Genomic DNA, 19370 nt, shown 5'->3' on the forward strand with positions numbered 1-19370 from the left:
GATTTCAGCTCAGGTCATGATATCCTTGCTCTTCAGTTTGAGCCTGGCGCTGGACTCTGCACTGACAGCGCGGAGGCTGTCTGGGATTCTCTCTCCCTCTTTCTCTCTCTCTCTCTCTCTCTCTCTGCCCCTCCCTCGCTCACGAGCCCACGCTCTCAAAATAAACTTAAAAAAAATTAGGGTTAAATGATTTCCTTTTCCTGAGTATTCCGCGAGTAAATTCCTATTAGTTACATGCCTAATAAAATGCTAAATTAATAAGTTAACAAAGCTCTTCCTAAACCAGCTGGCTAATTCTGCACGCGTGACGTTCCCTTTCTCCGCCACTAGGTGACCTCAAGATCAATCCCACCACAACCTTGCTTACTAAGAGCCACCGGCGGTATCTCGCGAGAGTCGTGGTTTCCTCCAACCTGTTCTGGACATGCGCGGGGCGTAGAGCGCTTTAGCCAGAGGGGCTTGATGGGTTTCTGTCAGTCTTCCTAGACCAGAGCTATAACAACAAGGCACTTAGTCCTTTCAGCAGCCTCGGTTCTCGCGAGACTTGCTACTCTGCTCCCCCCGCCCCCCCCTTGCGCCTGCGCACATCTCTTCAAGCCAGAAGGTCGCGCTTGGAGGAAGTGTCGGCTTCAGGTCCCGTGGCCGTAGGGCCGTTACTACTTCTGTGAAGCTCCTCTCGGCCGCTTGCCGAGACACCCCGCAGCCAAGATGCCTCGAATTATGATCAAGGGGGGCGTGTGGAGGAATACCGAGGTAAGTCCCCCTTTCCCGCCGTCCGCTGCCCTCCGCCCCCTCCGGCGGCCTGTGCGCACGCGCGCGGAGGTCGGGGAGGCGAGGAGGATACCCTGCGGGGTCTACGTGGGCGCGGTGCTGGGGGTGGGGTGCAGCGCGGGGCGGACCCTCGAGGTCTTAACTTGATGTCCGGCCTTGAGTCATCAGAGCACCTCAAGGACAGGGACCGTGATTTAATCACTTGACGTGCCAGGCACTTGTTAGGCCCTAAGTGAATATTTGTTGAATTGAGGACGCGCCCCTGCCATGGAGGAAGGAACTCACTGTGTAGAAGGGGCGGGATAGGACTTCTGGGAGAGTTGGTTATCTGGCACACCCCCGTCCCTCAGCCTGGGCATTGTGCTTCTCTGATAAAATATAGAGCAGTGCTGTGGCCACAACTTTGTTCCTTCATTGACTTCCTTGCGGAGGGGAAGCAGCTTGAGTGCCAAGTTCAGTTCCCGTGTATGCCCGTATCCCTCTTGTTATCTCTTATCAAGGCATAACTTGTTTGTCCTCACGACGGATCCCAAGGCCTGTCTCTTCCTGTCCCTCCGCCTCAGCCAGGATAGAAACCAGATAGGACAAACTACCTGCAGTAGTCTCTTTGCTTCAGAAACGCAATGGATAATGCCAATGGCTAGCTAAAGGGCAGTAGAGAAAGAGTAAAATACAAATAAGATTTTGATGCATTTTGTGTTCATAGTGCACTGAATTTGTCAGTTTCAGGAGCACATCTTACCTTTTTATGTTGTGTCTTTTTACTTCTTGTGCCCTCTCAGAATGCCCTACTGCTCGACATCTTTCTGACCATCCTTCAAAACCCAGTTCAGAAACTCTTGAATTTTTGCCCTATCACCCTGTAAAAATAAGTGGCCCCATGGTACATCTTTCATCCATCCGATACAGCATGTTTTATCTTTTTGCAAGCATCATATTCTTCTGTGTGATGCTGATAAGTTTCTTAACCTTTCAGAGCCTCAGTTTTCTAATGGGGATGATAATAGTAACAGTAATCTTCTTTTATAGATTAAATGAATCAACATTTAGAATAGAATCTATTCTATGTGCCAGAATAGAGTCTGGCACATAGTAGTCTTTCAGTAAGTGCTAGTTGACATTGCTTTTCCCCAGCAGACAGCACTGCAAGAGAACCAGGTCTTGGAATCCCTAGAACCTCGGACGGTAACCACCATGAAATAATTTTTTTTGGCAAATGTTTGCAGAATGAATCTAGTAGGGTGGACAGTTGCTATTTGTTTTTACTTCAAGATGCGTATTGTAACAAAGTGACACGTAAAATCAGTGACGACCTTGTCTCACAGTTTGTACAGAGGGAACCAGGCTGTCTAAATTGGAGAAGAGATGACTTCTGGGGGAGAGACAGATGTACAAAATCAAGTAACAGCAGGATTCCTGTGTAGTGGCCAAAGCCCTGCAGCCTTTTTAAATCTCTGATGTTGAGGTAGGGGGTGGGATGGGTGGAGTGGCTCATATATGAGGCATGTATCACAAGTTCAATGTGGAAAAAAGCCTAAAAGTAAGATGCCCCAAGTGCGTTCGTCTGTCGCTCTGTTATCCTTGGCGTCTGTCTATGGCTTAGCTTTCTGGACTCCCCTGGGAGTAGTGAATTCCAAATCAGAATGGGTGCCCTGGTGAAACAATAACTAAAGGCTAGAAGAAGAGCTGACTGGTGTAGTAGGGGAAAAATACTTCATTCTTGAGTTATACCTGTGGATTTTTGGGTCAGGGCAGGGGTTATGGGACTGGAGAGAAAATGACATTTGTAAACTGGAGTGGAGAATGGATTCCCAGAGTCTTGCTTTGCTTCTTGAGGGCTGGATGAGACCTATTTGATTCTCTTTTCTTAAGCATGGAAGACCTGGTACAGGAAATAGGAAATGTTTTTTGAGTAAATGAATAAATGATGGAGCTGTATCCTTTTGAGAATGACAGCCAAACGTTGGAGAGTACTTTTTGTTAATCACTGCCAGGTAGTGTTTCTCAGATTGGGCTGTACTCCCAATTTATTAGGATGGGGAGGTTGTGTATTAGGGAGGGTAGGATGTCCTTCGGAGGGATTTCTTCTTAATATTTTGCATTTTGCCAATTCTGGCTTGTTGTTTGTTATAGTAAATGAAATTTTTGTATTTTTTTCCAGACCTTGGTCTGTGTGTGTGTGTGTGTGTGTGTGTGTGTGTGTTTATGACTTTTCTCCCTATCAATCCTAGGGAGAAATTTTGTCTGTTCTCACTTGGAATTTTGTGATTGAATATATTGTTTTTCCTTGACAATTTTTTTAGGATGAAATTCTGAAAGCAGCAGTAATGAAATATGGAAAAAACCAGTGGTCTAGGATTGCCTCACTGCTGCATAGAAAATCAGCAAAGCAGTGCAAAGCCAGATGGTATGTACCACTTAATGAGTAGAAAACAGAAAGCGACCTTAATTATGATGAGGAAAATGTCAGTTCTTTGAACCTTGCCAAAGAAAGCAGGCAGTGTGATACAACAGAAAGTATGGAGTGGGAGATGGGAATTTAGATTTAAGCCTTAGCTGTCACTTGCTTCCTGTGTGATCTTAGGCAAGGCATTTTTTTTATACCCTCTTTCCTGTCTCTGTTTTCTCCCAATTGGGGATAATAATCCTTACTAACTGATGGAGATACGAGGTACAGATGAGTTAACGTGCTTGAGAGTGTTTTGTTAAGCATAAAATAAATTTACTTTTCGTACTGATGGACCCCAGCTTGTAAGTGGATTGTGTTCCAAAAATTTGTAAGTTGATTTAGAACTCACTTTCTCAAAGAAATTAATGATAAATAATGGTTAATTTTCTAGGCTAGCTCACAGTAGTGAGTTTTCCTCATCAACACGGTTGAAATATTGTGTATTTGCTATCCCCAAATATAACTTAACACTGCACCTGTGGTGTCTCCTTTGAAGTCACAGGGTAGTGGACACATTAAGCTCTTGGCATGAGTGATCTGGCCCCAGCCTTGACCCATGTGGTACTAAGATCATATTTTGGATTGTACAAGAGTGACTTCATTTCCTAGGCACCTGGGTGGGAGAAAGGATCAGAATGTAGAGATTGGATCCCAAAGAGGAAGATTGTCCTCAGCCTGAAGAAGTTTTGATTTCTGCTTGTCTTAGTGGAGCTAAGCTCCTGCCCCAATATTTAGTAAGGCTTGTATCTTAATTGCAGCTAAGTAGACTGGATGGGAAAGGTGGGTTGGGTTGGGCAGTAGGAAAGACAGAGGATGGCATAGTAGTTTTACTTAAATTAAAAAACTCCAAAATCATATGATATTGGGAAGCATTTAGTGAGTATAAGTCAGATACTTAAAGTAAGCCAAGGTATTGTGAGAATTGAATCAAAGTAGGAGAGGGGCACCTGGCTGGCTCAGGCGGAAGAGCATGTGACTCATGATCTTGGGGTTGGGAGTTTGAACCCCGTGTTGGGTGTAGAGATTACTTAAATAAATAAAATTTAAAAAAAGTGTGAGAAAGTACTATGAAAACTAGAAACACTAAAAATGTGAGGTGGTACTGTCTTATTTCAGGTAATTTCAAAACCTCTAATAATGTGTAAAATAAATGAAAACAATTGGTAGTAGAGAAAGAAAGCATATGATCATGTTTCAGTTAGGGTACCTTTTTCAGGCATTACTAGTCTTGCATAATTAAAAAAAAACAGAAGTCAGTGAGATAGGGAATAGTAAATGGGGTAAAGTTAACCAAATAGTGTTAAAAAGAACAGCTTTTGTAATTGAAGGGTGAGAGTTAGCTTGTGTTTTTCAGACACTAGAAGTTAGTATATCTAATGTGTAAATAGGATATTCATGCCGAGTGACTAATGAATGTATCAAATGGTATCATTTTAATAGGTATGAGTGGCTAGATCCAAGCATTAAGAAAACAGAATGGTCCCGAGAAGAAGAGGAAAAACTATTGCACTTGGCTAAGTTGATGCCAACTCAGTGGAGGACCATTGCGCCAATCATTGGACGAACAGCTGCCCAGTGCTTGGAACACTATGAATTTCTTTTGTAAGTGAATTTCCAAATCAGTATTAAAATGTATGTATATCTCCTGAATGAGGCTGAATAAGCGTTTAGCATTTTCTGTGTTTAAACATTCAGTTACAGATCTGAGTAAAGCCAAAGGAGCTAAAGCTATCGGATTATATACTCTTAAGTCTCATGTTATTGATAATATTACATACTTGTTACATGCTTTTTAAAAGAGTAACTTAAAAATATTATATAATCATACATATTCTATTTTTTTAGAAAATTAGGGAAATAATGGTAAAAAAGCTAATCATCACCCATAGTTACACCCGTAATTACATTGCTAAGAGTGAACCAGAACATCTTGGTTCTTCATGTAAAGTTTTGTTTTTTTGTTTTTTTTTTTTTGTATGACTTTATTGCATTTGTGGTTAAGGAGCTCCTTGGATTCTGTTTCATAGTGAATGGAACACTCATTGAAATTAGAATTTGAATACCATCTCTAAAGTAGAATCACTTTATTTTGTGAATGTCCATCTGTTGGGTTTTGGAAAGAAAAGAGTGCCAGTGCTAGGAAACCTGGTATTTCTTAAGACTGAATGGTGTGATAGTGTGACTAACTTTTATGGGCTTTTTTCTAGGGATAAAGCTGCACAAAGAGACAATGAAGAGGAAACGACAGATGATCCACGAAAACTTAAACCTGGGGAAATAGATCCAAATCCAGAAACAAAACCAGCACGGCCTGATCCGATTGATATGGATGAGGGTGAGTGCGTGCTTCTGAGGACTTTATTTCTTTGGTAACCATAGAGTCCTCCGGCCTCTTTTTAACTCTTTGAGTTTTCTTTCTAAGCTCCTCCGACTTTTTAGAACCCCAGTTCTGTCTGCAGTTGTTATTCTCTCTTTCTAATTGTGTCCAGTCTTCTATTATAGAGTAATTGTTCTTTCTGGACAGTGTCTCTTTATTTTTCGATTTTTCATTTCATATAATAAATTAAGCAGCGTAATACTACTGGACAGATTCCCTAAAGGCTAGTTGTAAGCCCTTGAGAGTTCTGTTTTCTCCTTCCCATTCTGTGGAGAGAGGCACCACGACAGGATTTGGAGTTCAGTCCTGTTAACTAGTTTGACTTCAGGCAGGTAATTTAATCTTTGTGGTAAGGCAGCAGTGCGGTACTAGGAGGCAGACTCACGATGCCTTCTTCAGACACTGAATCAGGAATCAGAGGAACTGGATTTAGACTCCTGCCTGCCACTTATTAGCTATTGATCTTAGGCAAGATCATAATCCTTCTGAGATTTCATTCTCTTTCCTGCTAGATAGAGAATAATGATAGCTATCTTACCTCAACAGAGATGTTGTGAAGTGTTCAGTGAATGTTTGTTGAAATTTTAAAATTTAAAAGTTTAAAAGTAGTGGTTCTTACCTGCATCATTGTTATGTGGTGACCTTCTAAAAATACAAGTACCAGGGTCTCCCCAGGAGATCTGAGTCAGTAAGCTGCAGCATGGAGTGGGTAATCTTGGGATCTGAGTTTTTTAAAAAGTTATCTTGTTTAAAAAAAAAAAAAAAAAAATTGTGATTCCACTCAACAACCTTATACAGGAATTGCTGTAAGGCATCAGTAATGAAATTTATTCTATTTTGGGAGCCATGGAAATGTATTGGAGGGGAGAAAAAAACCTTTTCTGAGGAAAAAAAGGTTTGTTTAATAGAGTATCTGTTTCCTTATAATTAAATAGTAGTTTTTACAGTAGTTTGTTATGATTGGTGCTGTGCCAGTTAGTTGATGATAATGAGAGATATGGTAATTATAGCTACTATTTAATGAATACTTTTGGATGCTTTACCTATTATATTTTATTTAGCTCTTCTCAACATTCCTGTGAAATAAGACTTGTTATTCCCTTTTTATAGATGATGCAACATGCTCAGGGAGGGTAAATAAGTTATCCAGGGTCACAGAGCTAGCAAGTGGTGGGCCTGGTTTTTAACTTTGGTTTCTCTGACTTCAAACCCCATACAACACCATGTAATGATTATATTTATGGTTTTTCTCAAGTACTACAGTATATCTCTCACATACCATACTTCTGTTGAAGAACTTAGTTTTTCTTCTCTATTTTTGCAGATGAACTTGAGATGCTTTCTGAAGCTAGAGCCCGCTTGGCAAATACTCAGGGAAAGAAAGCCAAGAGGAAAGCAAGAGAGAAACAGTTGGAAGAAGCAAGGTATAGTTGTTTTCATCCGTAGTTGAACAATTAGTTTGTGCATCCTTAGACCCCATAAAACTGTGATCTGTCAACTCTGTTGGGTAATAATTAGAATTGTCTGATTCCAGTTTTGCTAATACTCTTTAGTTCCTTTATACTTTGGAAAATTTTTTTTTTTTTTTCTTTAAGTTTATTTTTTTAGTAATCTGTACACCTTGCATGGGGCTTGAATTCATAACCCTGAGATCAAGAGTTGCATACTTTCTCTTCTGAGCCAGCCAGACACCCTTATACTTTGGAAAAATCTTATTTTTTTCTCCCTAACTATCATAGAATAGATACAGAAAAAAAATACGTCTTTGAAGAGATGTTGTAAGAAGTAAAAGATGTTGGCAGAAGTGACGCCCGGGTGATCGCTTGATTATGTTGGATTTGTTCTGTTAACATAGGAGAGCTTCATTTGTTGTAGGCATCTTGGAGTCATATGGCTAGAGGATATACAAGGCTATGTGATTTTTACTTACTCTCCTTGATTAGTATTGTGCAGGTATTGGCTGTGAAATAAGTAACTTGGCTGAATGTAGAGGGAGTTAATGAGCCTTGAACCAAATTTTAGGCCCTTCTAGAAATTTTTGTTTAAAAAGTGAGTGGTATCATTGCTGTCTGCTCAAGGTTTTCTCCACTTTCCCCTTCCTTTTTCCTTTTGGTTAGATCTATGATTGAGCTCATTTCCTATGGCCCAGAAACCATGAAATGGTTAAAGGGAAAATCTGAATTGTCTAAGAGCTTATTAGCTTTTGGAATTTGGGTACTGGGGTGACCTTCCTAGCCTACACAGCTGCCGTTTTTGGTCCCCACACTGGGAAGTCCTTCCTGACCTGATGACTAGCATTATGTTGATGGTTTCCCCAGTAGTGACTTTGAAGTGCCAAATCTTGGGGTGGAGGATTCTTTCATACCTGAGGATGCTTCTTGGCATAGCTAAGCTGGCCAGCCACTAGTCCAGAATAGTTACTTAATGGAAGTATGAATGGCCTGGAACAATAAACAGAAACCAAGAGGAGATACTCAATTTTCTGCCCAGTTTCAGTCATTTCTGTATTTTGTACACTATTTAGGGTTAAATAATGTGAGTAGGGTTGAAAAAAATTCACTTTTCCATTTTAATCCATTGTTTGGAGACCAAATAATTTTGAGCCTTTTAACCATGGATGGCTAAGGATGCTTCTCTAAGTATAAGTGGCATTGCTTGCTTTAAACACTGTTTTACAGATTTAAATTTTCTCTGGTCTATCTTGTAGATTTTCTTATAGAATCTGTGTGTCTTAACTTGTACATATATCTTGTAATAGACCAGATTGGTCTGTATGTAAAATATATTGCAGGACTATTTCTTTAATGCTAAATTACAGATGTGTTTTAAAGCTTTTTTTTTTTTTTTTTAATTTTATTTTTAATTTTTTAAAATTTACATCCAAATCAGTTAGCATCTAGTGCAACAATGATTTCAGGAGTAGATTCCTTAGTGCCCCAGACCCATGTAGCCTATCCCCCTTCCCACCACCCCTCCCGTAAACCTCAGTTTGTTCTCCGTATTTATGAGTCTCTTCTGTTTTGTCCCCCTCCCTGTTTTTATATTATTTTTGTTTCCCTTCCCTTATGTTCATCTGTTTTGTCTCTTAAAGTCCTCATATGAGTGAAGTCATATGATATTTGTCTTTCTCTGACTGACTAATTTCACTTAGCATCATACCCTCCAGTTCCATCCATGTAGTTGCAAATGGCAAGATTTCATTCTTTTTGATTGCTGAGTAATACTCCATTGTATACATATACTGTATTTTCTTTATGCATTCATTTGTCGATGGAGATTTGGGCTCTTTCCATACTTTGGCTATTGTCAATAGTGCTACTATAAACATTGAGGTGCATGTGTCCCTTCGAAACAGCACACCTGTATCCCTTGGATAAATACCTAGTAGTGCAGTTGCTGGGTTGTAGGTTTTAATTTTTTGAGGAACCTCCATACTGTTTTCCAGAGTGGCTGCACCAGCTTGCATTCCCATTAAAGCTTTTTATTGATTATAAATGTAATACGTTTTTCCTCCGGTATTGCACTATTTTCTTTTTGAGGTTGATATGATGCTATTAGCTTGGTTATATTCACTTAGTGAAAGCATTTCTGATGTCATTTGAAGTCTTTATTTCCTTTATTTAAAGAATGAAATTATTGGTGCGCCTGGGTGGCTCAGTCGGTTAAGTGTCTGACTCCTGGTTTCGGCTCAGATCATGATCTCACGGTTAATGGGATTGAGCCCCATGTCTGGTTCTGTGCTAACAGCACAGAGGCTGCTTGGGATTCTCTCTCTCCTCTCTCTCTGTCCCTCCCCAGCTCTCTTTCTATCCAAATAAATAAACATTAAAAGAATGAAATAACTTTATTTTTGAAATGTGTGTCTTTGCAAGCCTTTCTTTCAATACAGAGGTACATTTATGTGTACATATACACACAGTAATATTTGTATAAAATGGGGTATTGTTACATGTTGTTTTGATGAGATGTTAGCTGTTAATCTTACTGGAGTTCCCTTGGCTTTGAACATTTTTAGCATGATGTTTCTGTGTGCAGATTTCTTTTTTTTTTTTAATTTTTTTTTTTAACGTTTATTTATTTTTGAGAGAGAGAGAGACAGAGCATGAACGGGGGAGGGTCAGAGAGAGGGAGACAGAATCTGAAACAGGCTCCAGGCTCTGAGCTGTCAGCACAGAGCCTGATGCGGGGCTTGAACTCACGGACCGTGAGATCACGACCTGGGCTGAAGTCGGACACTTAACCGACTGAGCCACCCAGGCACCCCCTGCGTGCAGATTTCTTTATCTGACTTGTAGTTCGTTGAGCATTCTGGATATGTAGGTTCGGTAAATTTGGGAGAATTTTCAGCCATTTTTTCTTTGAATATTTTACTCTTTTTCTCTCTCCTTTTGGTGCACCTAATGATGCCCTGCATTTCTGTGAGGCTCTGTTCTTACTTTTTTTTTTTTCTGGATTGCCTAATCTTTACCATCTCTCTCTAGGTTCTTTTAAGTTATTTCTATCTTTAAGTGATTTTCTCTATTTGATGCAATATTTTCATCATACTTTCCTTTGCTGCTTTAATCATGGTTTCTTTTTGTTTTTTGGAAATATTTATAATGGGTCCATTGAAGTCTGTCTGCTACATCTGACATCTAGTTGCTCTCACTGGCAGTTTCTGTTGCCAGCTTTTTTTCTCCCATGTGGGTCTTGCTTTCCTGTTTCTTCACAGGTCTCAAATTTTTTTTGTGGGAACTGGACACTTTAGATCATACATTGTAGCAATTCTGGGTGCTCTGTTCTCTCCATCCAGACTTTTTATTGTTATTTGCTTGTGTGTGGGTTATGTTAGTGAAGTCTCTTTTCCCCTAGTGGTCCCCTCAGAATGCAAAGCCTCTGATGTTGCACCTCATGGGGGGTGCAGTCTTGGGTATGCCCACAGTCACCTGGGATGGTGTGGTTTTGACCACATTTTTGGCATCTTTTTCCCTAGCTACACCCACATTTTAAGCTCTACTAATTGTCAGCTGATTGGTGTATTGTTTTCAACAATGTCTTGGGACATAAAGTATTCCACAAACCTATCCAATTAAATTTGGGCTCCTTTGAAAGGATGGTTGTTTCTCCTCCTCCTCCTCCTCCTCCTCCTCCTCCTCCCCCTCCCCCTCCTCCTCCCCCTCCCCCTCCTCCTCCCCCTCCCCCTCCCCCTCCTCCCCCTCCCCCTCCTCCCCCCCTCCCCCTCCCTCCTCCTCCTCCTCCTCCCTCCTCCTCCTCCCTCCTCCTCCTCCCTCCTCCTCCTCCCTCCTCCTCCTCCTCCTTTTTTAAATTTAAATTTTAGTTAACATACAGTGCAATATTGGTTTCAGGAGTAAAATTCAGTGATTCATTTGTCACTTACAACACCCAGTTGAAGGCATAGTTTCTCAGATCAGTGCTTGGTATTTGCTCTGACCCCAGGAAGTCTCCTCCCATTTTTTTCTGGCAAACTAGTGGGCCAACAGTTTAGTCTCTTTCTTCAGTGAATCTACCAGTTTCTTCCCAGTTACCTCTTACCACAAGTTCCACTGTTTTTGAGAGTGCTTTTAGGCTTGAACGTTTTCTCCATACTCTGTTGCAAACGAAGTCAATTTTTTTGGGGGGAGATTTGGCATTCTCTCTTCTACCCTTGGGCTGTGGTGTGTTTGTCTCTCTGAATGACATCTCCATTTCAGGAGCTGAGTGCTCCGTGTGGGCAGCAGCCCTAGGTCTCCTCTGCTTGCTTCTCCTAGTGTGGAAGCCTCATCCCGCAAGCTAGGGCAAGGACTCCTGGAGCCCCAGCATTCTTAGCAGCATTGTGTCCAAGATAGAGCCTCTGTCTGGGCACAAGAAAGAAGTGGCCCTCGTTCTGGGGCACTCTTGTTGGAATTTAACCTCTGCAACAGGTATCTGGAGGCAGGATGAAAATTGCTGATGTTCTGCCCCTCTTGTAATGAAAGCCTTCCTGTTGGGAACTGGAGGGGAGAGAGAACCCTGTGGTTTTGGCTGCACTAGTGTGGAGTAGAGTTTATATCTCCCAGTGCGGACAGGGGTAGGAGATGAGGAAGTGGGTCTTAATTCAGATACTATAGACTTTCACTTTTCTTTAATGAATTTTAGTAGATTTGTAGCTGGGGTGCAGGGGTGCAAGAGTACCTTGCTCTGGGGGGTCCCAAACACACCAGATTTGGCCACTCCCCATTGACAAAATGCAAAGGCAGAGGGACGAGTGGTGGTGGAACAAGACAGAAATTTATTTCAGTGAGGCCAACGCCGGGAAGACTTGGATAGCGTTTCAAAGACTGTCTCCAAAGTGACAAAAATACTTCCTGGTTTATGTAAGGAAAGTGGGACAAAGGTCAGTGGGTATGTGCAGGTGGGCAGGAAAAGTCTGGCACTCAAGGTCTTGGAGTTCATTACCTGCTGGGTCTTGCTGGCTTGGGGCAGTCCTTATTGCTTGAGGGGATAAGCGGGAAAGAAGAACTTAATTAGAAAGTACAGACTGTGGGGTTGTGGGAGGGGGGTGGGCTAAATGGGTAAGGGGCATTAAGGAATCTACTCCTGAAATCATTGTTGCACTATATGCTAACTTGGATGTAAATTAAAAAAATAAATAAAAATTTAAAAAGTACAGACTGATACCACAATGGGGGTAGTTGAAGCCCTCTTTCAGATTTTCTTCCCCCCCCCCCCCTTTTTTTTTTAAGTTTATTTATTTATTTTGAGGGGTTGGATAGGGAGAGAGGAAAATCCCAAGCAGGCTCTGACCTGTCAGCTCAGAGCCTGACACGGGGCTTGATCTCACAAACTGAGATCATGACATGAGCCAGAATCAAAAGCTGGATGCTTAACTGATGAGCCACCCAGGTGCCTTGTCTTTCAAATTTTCTTTCTTTCTCTTTTTTTTTTTTCTTAATTAAAATATTTTTTGGGGGGCACCTGGGTGGCTCAGTTGGTTAAGCATCTGACCTGGGCTTAGGTCATGATCTTGGTTTGTGAGTTTGAGCCCCCAGTAGGGCTCTGTGCTGACAGCTCAGAACCTGGAGCCTGCTTCAGATTCTGTGTGTGTGTTTCTCTCTCTGCTCTTCCTCACTCATGCTCTCTCTCAAAAATAAAGTAAACATTAAGAAAAAAAATAAGGGACGCCTGGGTGGCTCAGTCGGTTGAGCGTCCGACTTCGGCTCAGGTCATGATCTCACATTTGTGGGTACGAGCCCTGCATTGGGCTCTGTGCTGACAACTCAGAGCCTGGAGCCTGTTTCGGATTGTGTCTCCCTCTCTCTCTGCCCCTCCCCCACTTGTGCTCTGTCTCCCTCTGTCTCAAAAATGAATAAACATTAAAAATTTTTAAAAGAAAAAATTTTTAAATGTCTATTTTTGAGAGAGAGAAAAGCGCAAGCAGGGGAGGGCCAGAGAGAGGGGGACAGAGGATCTAAAGTGGGCTTTGCACTGACAGCAGAGAGCCCGACGTGGTGCTCAAACTCCTGAACTGTGAGATAATGACCTGAGCCAAAGTCGGATGTTTAATTGACTGAGCCACCCAGGCACTCCTCAGGTTTTCTTGAATAAATGTTTCATCATGTGCTATATCTCCTTTGGATCCTTTCCAGAGACTTAAACTTTTTTTTTTTTTTCTAATTTTTGTCAGTTTTACTGGGGGTGTAGGTCTGCAGAGCCTCATGCTGGAAAGTGTTCTTATATGCTGATTTCCCCTTTTAATATTATAAATAACTTTTCTCGTCATTATATCATTAGAATTATAGCATCATGGGAAAATACAAAAAAGTAAAGATTAAATGAAATTCTAACCTCCAGTGATTATTGTTCATATTTTGTTGGACATCCTTCACATCTTACAAGCGTATATTCACTGATAGATATATGCATGTAATTTTTACATGTTGCTCTGTAACGTGTAAACTTTGTAACGTGTTTTACACACCAGTATGTCTTGAGCATCTTTCCCTGGCAAAGTAGATTTACACGTTTTTTAAACGTTATATAGATGGCTGTCTAATATTCTAGCTTATAACTATGCTATACATTTTCTTCATTTCTTGTTGGATGTCTAGATTGTGTCCAGTTATTAGCTTATTTATGAATGCTGCTTGAAGTCTTGCAGCCAAGGCCTTGTTTATGTTACTTACTTCTTTAGGCTAAAGGCTGAGGAATGAAATTATTGGGTTAAAACATGTGAGAAACTTCAGGGTTTTAATGTGTATTTCCAAATTCTCTTTGGGGAAACTACACCCATTTGTTTTCCATTACCACTGAGGGTGACTGTCCACTTTTTGTGTACTTGCCATTGAAACAAAAAACTGAACACTAGTAATTAGATCTGCAGAAATGGTACTTGATTTAATTTGTGATTATTAGCTAAGTATACCTTTTATCATTTTGGCTATTTGCATATTTTTCCTTAGAGAACTATTTGTTTTCTTCTGTTTCCTCCCCCACCCCCCCTTGGAATATATTAAACAAAAAAACCTGAATAGATTGTTTATATCTAACCGTTCCCAATATAAATTGCAAATGTTTTTTCCTGTTGTTTAACTTTTATGATTAAAAAAAATGAATCTACAGAGATATAAAATTTAAAATTCAAAGCTGTTGCTGTTGGGTATTTACCTTTGCCTTTTATTTAATTTATATTAAGTGAGTAATTCCCAACCACAGATAAGATGCATACTTATATAGTTCCTTCTGGTTTTTCTTTTTGCTTGTGTGTGCGTATCTTTAAATCAAGAGGAGAATTTATTTTGGTGAATGGTTGTGAGGTGAGGATTTAAATAAATATTTCTTGGAGTGCCTGGGTGGCTCAGTCGGTTAAGTGTCCTACTTCAGCTCAGGTCATGATCCGTGAGTTTGAGCCCTGCGTTGGGCTCTGTGCTGACAGCTCAGAGCCTGGAGCCTGCTTCAGATTCTGTGTCTCCCTCTCTGTCTGCCCTCCCCGCTCATGCTCTGTCTCTCTCTGTCTCAAAAATAAATAAAAACATTAAGAAAAAATTTAAATAAATATTTCTTCCCCAAATATCCAAGTAGTTTTTTTAACTCTGTTAGATGATCTGTCCCTTCCCCATGGTATGTGATTTTCAGGGTGATCTTGTTTTGTTTTTCTTCAGGCGTCTTGCAGCCCTCCAGAAGAGAAGAGAACTTAGAGCAGCTGGCATAGAAATTCAGAAGAAGAGAAAAAAGAAGAGGGGAGTTGATTATAATGCTGAAATCCCATTTGAAAAAAAGCCTGCTCTTGGTTTCTATGATACTTCTGAGGAAAACTACCAGGCTCTTGATGCAGATTTCAGAAAATTAAGACAACAAGATCTTGATGGGGAACTAAGATCGTAAGTTGCCTTTCTGATTTTGAAAATGGAAAAGTATAGTAGGAATTTTATGGAGGGCCATGCGCTATCCTTGTCAGAGCCAGATTTTTATTATTTAGGACAATGTGACCTACATAATATTTTTATTTATTTACTGGATTCACGTTTCTGAGAAAACCAGTGACCCTTGTGGTCGTGTCTTTGGCATAGAAGGCTGTTTGCATCTCCTGACACGTCAGCACTTGGCTCTTAGTGTAGTCTTTACTCACTGAGTCACAGTCTTAACGTTGATGTGCATTTGTGAACAAGTTAGTTATTTTACTAATGGACTGAGGAATCTGTCAAAATCTGGTCTGGTTTTTTGTCTATTCTAGTGAAAATTTTATCTTGTTTTCTTTGAATGAAATTAAAGTTACCGATGCATACCTAAGTCTTTTTATCTAATGGGGATACGTAAGTGTATTTATAAAATGTTTGTCTAAAGGTGCAGAGGATTTTGCCTATTTCTAGGGATTTTTAGAGTTTTCTCTATTTCTTCCATTTGAATTTTGTGGGGAGAACTTTTTATGGTTGTCAGAGAGTTTTAGTTTTCTACTCCCCTACTGACCTTCCACTCTGTTGACATGAATTGGGACTAAATGACAGGTGTCAGGCACCATGAAACAGGATTTTCTTGGATGTACTCCATTGTATTTGTTTCTCAAATTAAGACCTTGTATGAGGTAGGCTGTTTGAATAAAGAGGTGGAAGTGGGAGCGGCTCGTCTGGAAGGAACAGGCTGGATGGGGAAGAGGCTGACACCCAGACTGGGAGGAGGCATTCTTGGAGCTTTCAGAGGTGGCCTTGAGCCTGGCATTAGACTTTAACCATTTGTCAGGACTGAAATATCCTTTAAAAAAACAAGTGAATTAAAAGAATCATAATGAACAATTGAAGAACAGTTTTAAAGGGAAATTTAAAAATTCAGTGTTTTAATCCCATCCCCTTTGTATTACTGTTTTCCGTTTTTTTGTATGCTTGTCTCCATCATTTTCGTAAGTGCACGCACATACTTTTGTAAGAATGTAATCATGATATAGGAATAGTTTAATTTTCTTGTTGAAATTATATATAAAATTTTGTTTATCATCATAGTCTTTATGTAGGCTTAATATTTAATATGTAAGTTACTTAGTACTATATCTTCTTAATAATTCTATCACTATTCTCAGCCTGCATTCCTCTTGAGTATAGTGGGTGAGTAATGGTGTAGGGCACAGCTTAATGTATTTGGATTTTGTCTTTTTATCAGTAATTTTTTTAGGAATGGGATTATTTTGTTCGAAGTGTATGAGTATTTATATGGCTTTTACTGTTATTGTCTATGTGTAACTTTTAAAATCTCTCTCTGCTTTGATTCATGGTAGGGAAAAAGAAGGAAGAGACAGAAAAAAAGACAAACAGCATTTAAAAAGGAAAAAAGAATCTGATTTGCCATCAGCTATTCTTCAGACTAGTGGTGTTTCTGAATTTACTAAAAAAAGAAGCAAACTAGTACTCCCTGCCCCTCAGGTAATCTAATAAAAACAGTTTTTTTATTGTGTGAACTCATATGCTTATAATTTATTTAGCACATGTTTGAAGGGTCTACATGCCAGGCTTTCGCTAGGTGTTGGGTGCCCTTAAGAAATTTACAGTGTAATAGGTGAGCCACATAAGGATAAGTCCTTGTGATTTACTATGATAAGTAACAACTTCTCTGTATAAATTATTATATCTGGCCTTAAATTGCCCCTGTGATGGTTTAGTAAGTAATTGTCAGCTTTTAGCAATTTGTGAGCAGGTTAGGGCTCCTGGCCTCTTATTGTAGCCGATTAGGATACAGGTGGTATTTGGCTGTGTGGACTTTAGGCTGCTTTCTTATAGGGAATGTTTTGTTGTGCCATACTTCTCTTTTTGAGACAACAGCTGTGAAAATCAATGTGGTAGATGTGAAGAGAGAAACATACCCTCATTCAGCTTACCATTCAGCTTACCATTCAGCTTATCAAGGAACAGCCTTCTCTTCCTTTGACTTAATTATAGTTGGTCAGAACCATGGGAATTTTGAAAAAGTTCTTGGTTTATTTTGAATAGTACAGCTCTGTAGAATTGAACTGTTTGGTTTAATGGAGCAGAAGGATGGACTTAGGAGGCCAGAAGAGCTTCTTTCTTTATCCAAATGATGCACTTAGGTCAACACAAAATTCTTGGGCATAAACATGACATAATTTTGTCAGATGCTGCCATCCAAGTACTGATACTCCCTTTTTTTTTTTTTTTTTTTAAGTTTATTTCTTTTGAGAGAGAGAGAAAGTGCTCATGTGGCTGAATGGGGAAGGGGCAGAGAGGGAGAGAATCTCAAGCAGGCTCCGCAGTGTGGAGCCCAGCACGGGGCTCAAACCCACGAACTGTGAGATCATGACCTGAGCCGAAATCAAGAGTCGAATGCTTAACTGAGCCACCCAGGCGCCCTAAAGTAGTGATATTTCTTAAATTGAGATTTTGCCTGTAATTTTTTTTTCTTAGTTCTCTTTGGGATACTTGCTTTTTAAAAATTTATTATTTTTTTATGTTTATTTGTTTTTGAGAGCGAGAACAGCTGACTGAGCTGTCAGTACAGAGCCCGACGTGGGGCTCGAACCCACAAATTGTGAGATTATGACCTGGAGCTGAAGTCAGACACTTTACCGACTGAGCCACCCAGATGCCCCTAGGATACTTATTTTTGTAAAATTACTAAGATAACGCTTTTTGATTTTCTCAGGGATCTTATGGCTCAGTGGACTTTGATGTTTTAATTGGTTTTTAGGCCCCCCTCCTTTGATGGTTGTATACAAACGTGATTATTTTATGTTCTTGGTTTATTGATGTGTTAGTTGGTTTGAAAGCATTTCATTATAGAAATACAAGACTTTGCCGCTTGATAGTATATCATATATGGAATTTATCCCCACATTATATGGGGAAGACTTAAAAACTTTTTTGTAGAATTTTTCAAACCCACAATAGTGAAGAAAGGAGTACAGCAAACCCCTGTGTACTCATCACACAGCTTCAGTGATTCATCTTTCTGGAATATGGAAGTTTTAGGCTGTATTGTTCTTTGGTTAAATGTTGCTGTATGATGATTTTCAGATTTCAGATGCAGAACTCCAGGAGGTTGTAAAAGTAGGCCAAGCAAGTGAAATCGCACGTCAGACTGCTGAGGAATCTGGCATAACAAACTCTGCCTCCAGTACGCTTTTGTCTGAGTACAATGTCACCAACAACAGCATCGCTCTTAGAACACCTCGTACACCGGCTTCCCAGGACAGAATTCTGCAGGTAAGCTGTCGGATAGTAGAGTGAGCCTTTCACTTCTTGTCCTTGAAAGTGAAGGAGCATAGTAAGTGATTTGGTTTGTTTCTTTTAAAAGGGGTAAACTAGATCCTAGAGATTTTGTTATTAGGAACCTAAATTAGCAGATTCAATAATGAGGTGATTTCATTTCCACATTTATTCATAGGTTTGTTTGTTTTGTTTTGTTTTTTTGAAGCTAGCCCTTCGAAATCTTTAGTACCTATTAGTAAAGCAAAGCATTTTAAAATTTCACATTGCCTAGCAGTCCTAGAAAGAAGTCAGGTGTATGTAGTCAGTAGCTTTTAAAATTTCCTTGCATTTCTGTGCTTAGCTTGGCACAGGCTGCCATCAGTACTGTTTCCCTCTCTCTCCTAAACACATGGGGTATACAGCTCTGTAGGGGGTTTGTATGCCAGAGAATAGCCACACCTAACAAAACACTATTGAACGTCCTTACGTCTCATTTCCTCTTCTCTAATAGTCAGAAGTACAATTTTAAGGTCTTTATTGGGAGTCACATGGTTCCTATTAAAACTTAGTAAGAAAAATAGTTGTGCTCCTCATTGCTTGCTCTCTAGAGGCACCAATTACAACTCTGTTTTTACCATCTTCTTGCTTGGACACTTGTTACTTGTTGATTTTATTTTCAGTTTTAGCCACTTCTCCACCTGGGGATTTGAACATTTGGCTCTCCCACCCTCTTCCTCTATCATGCACGCACACTCTTTCTATTCCCTCATTTTCCATTATGGTTATATCATAATTTTGATTAGTTCTGTATTCATGGTTTACTTAATGACTGTGCAAGCTATATTCATTGCTGAGCCCACAAAGCGCCTTATGATTACTTATGATTATGTTTTTTTTTTTTTGAGTTAATACTTGTTTTATTCAGATGCTAAATTTTTTGATGACTTAGCACAAATTCAACTCTAGATTGACACTGTCTATGTAAATCTCTTGTAATCTGATCAAATTTTAGATATTCTCAGCTTCTTGAAAAAGTCTCAGAATTTCTGAGTGTTCTATTCTGGACGATTACTCTTATTTTATCTTTTTTATTTTAATGTTTTAATTTTTATTTTTACTTATTTTTTCT

At 39.9% G+C, this 19370-nt stretch overlaps 1 protein-coding gene across 2 annotated transcripts in view; it reads left to right on the forward strand.

The window, feature by feature from the left end:
• Window positions 1–587: 587 nt before the first annotated feature.
• The window catches only part of CDC5L (cell division cycle 5 like), a 49937-nt gene continuing 31154 nt past the window's right edge, over window positions 588–19370 (forward strand). For both annotated transcript variants that reach the window (XM_042986478.1, XM_007085119.3), the window contains exons 1-8: window positions 588–753; window positions 3075–3178; window positions 4661–4822; window positions 5428–5555; window positions 6922–7021; window positions 14714–14932; window positions 16318–16462; window positions 18068–18256. In XM_042986478.1, coding sequence (XP_042842412.1) covers window positions 709–753; window positions 3075–3178; window positions 4661–4822; window positions 5428–5555; window positions 6922–7021; window positions 14714–14932; window positions 16318–16462; window positions 18068–18256 — 1092 coding nt within the window. In that variant the 5' untranslated portion in view covers window positions 588–708. The remainder of the gene's footprint in view (window positions 754–3074; window positions 3179–4660; window positions 4823–5427; window positions 5556–6921; window positions 7022–14713; window positions 14933–16317; window positions 16463–18067; window positions 18257–19370) is intronic.

The sequence above is a fragment of the Panthera tigris genome, chromosome B2 (assembly GCF_018350195.1).
Source record: "Panthera tigris isolate Pti1 chromosome B2, P.tigris_Pti1_mat1.1, whole genome shotgun sequence".
Lineage (NCBI taxonomy): Eukaryota > Metazoa > Chordata > Mammalia > Carnivora > Felidae > Panthera > Panthera tigris.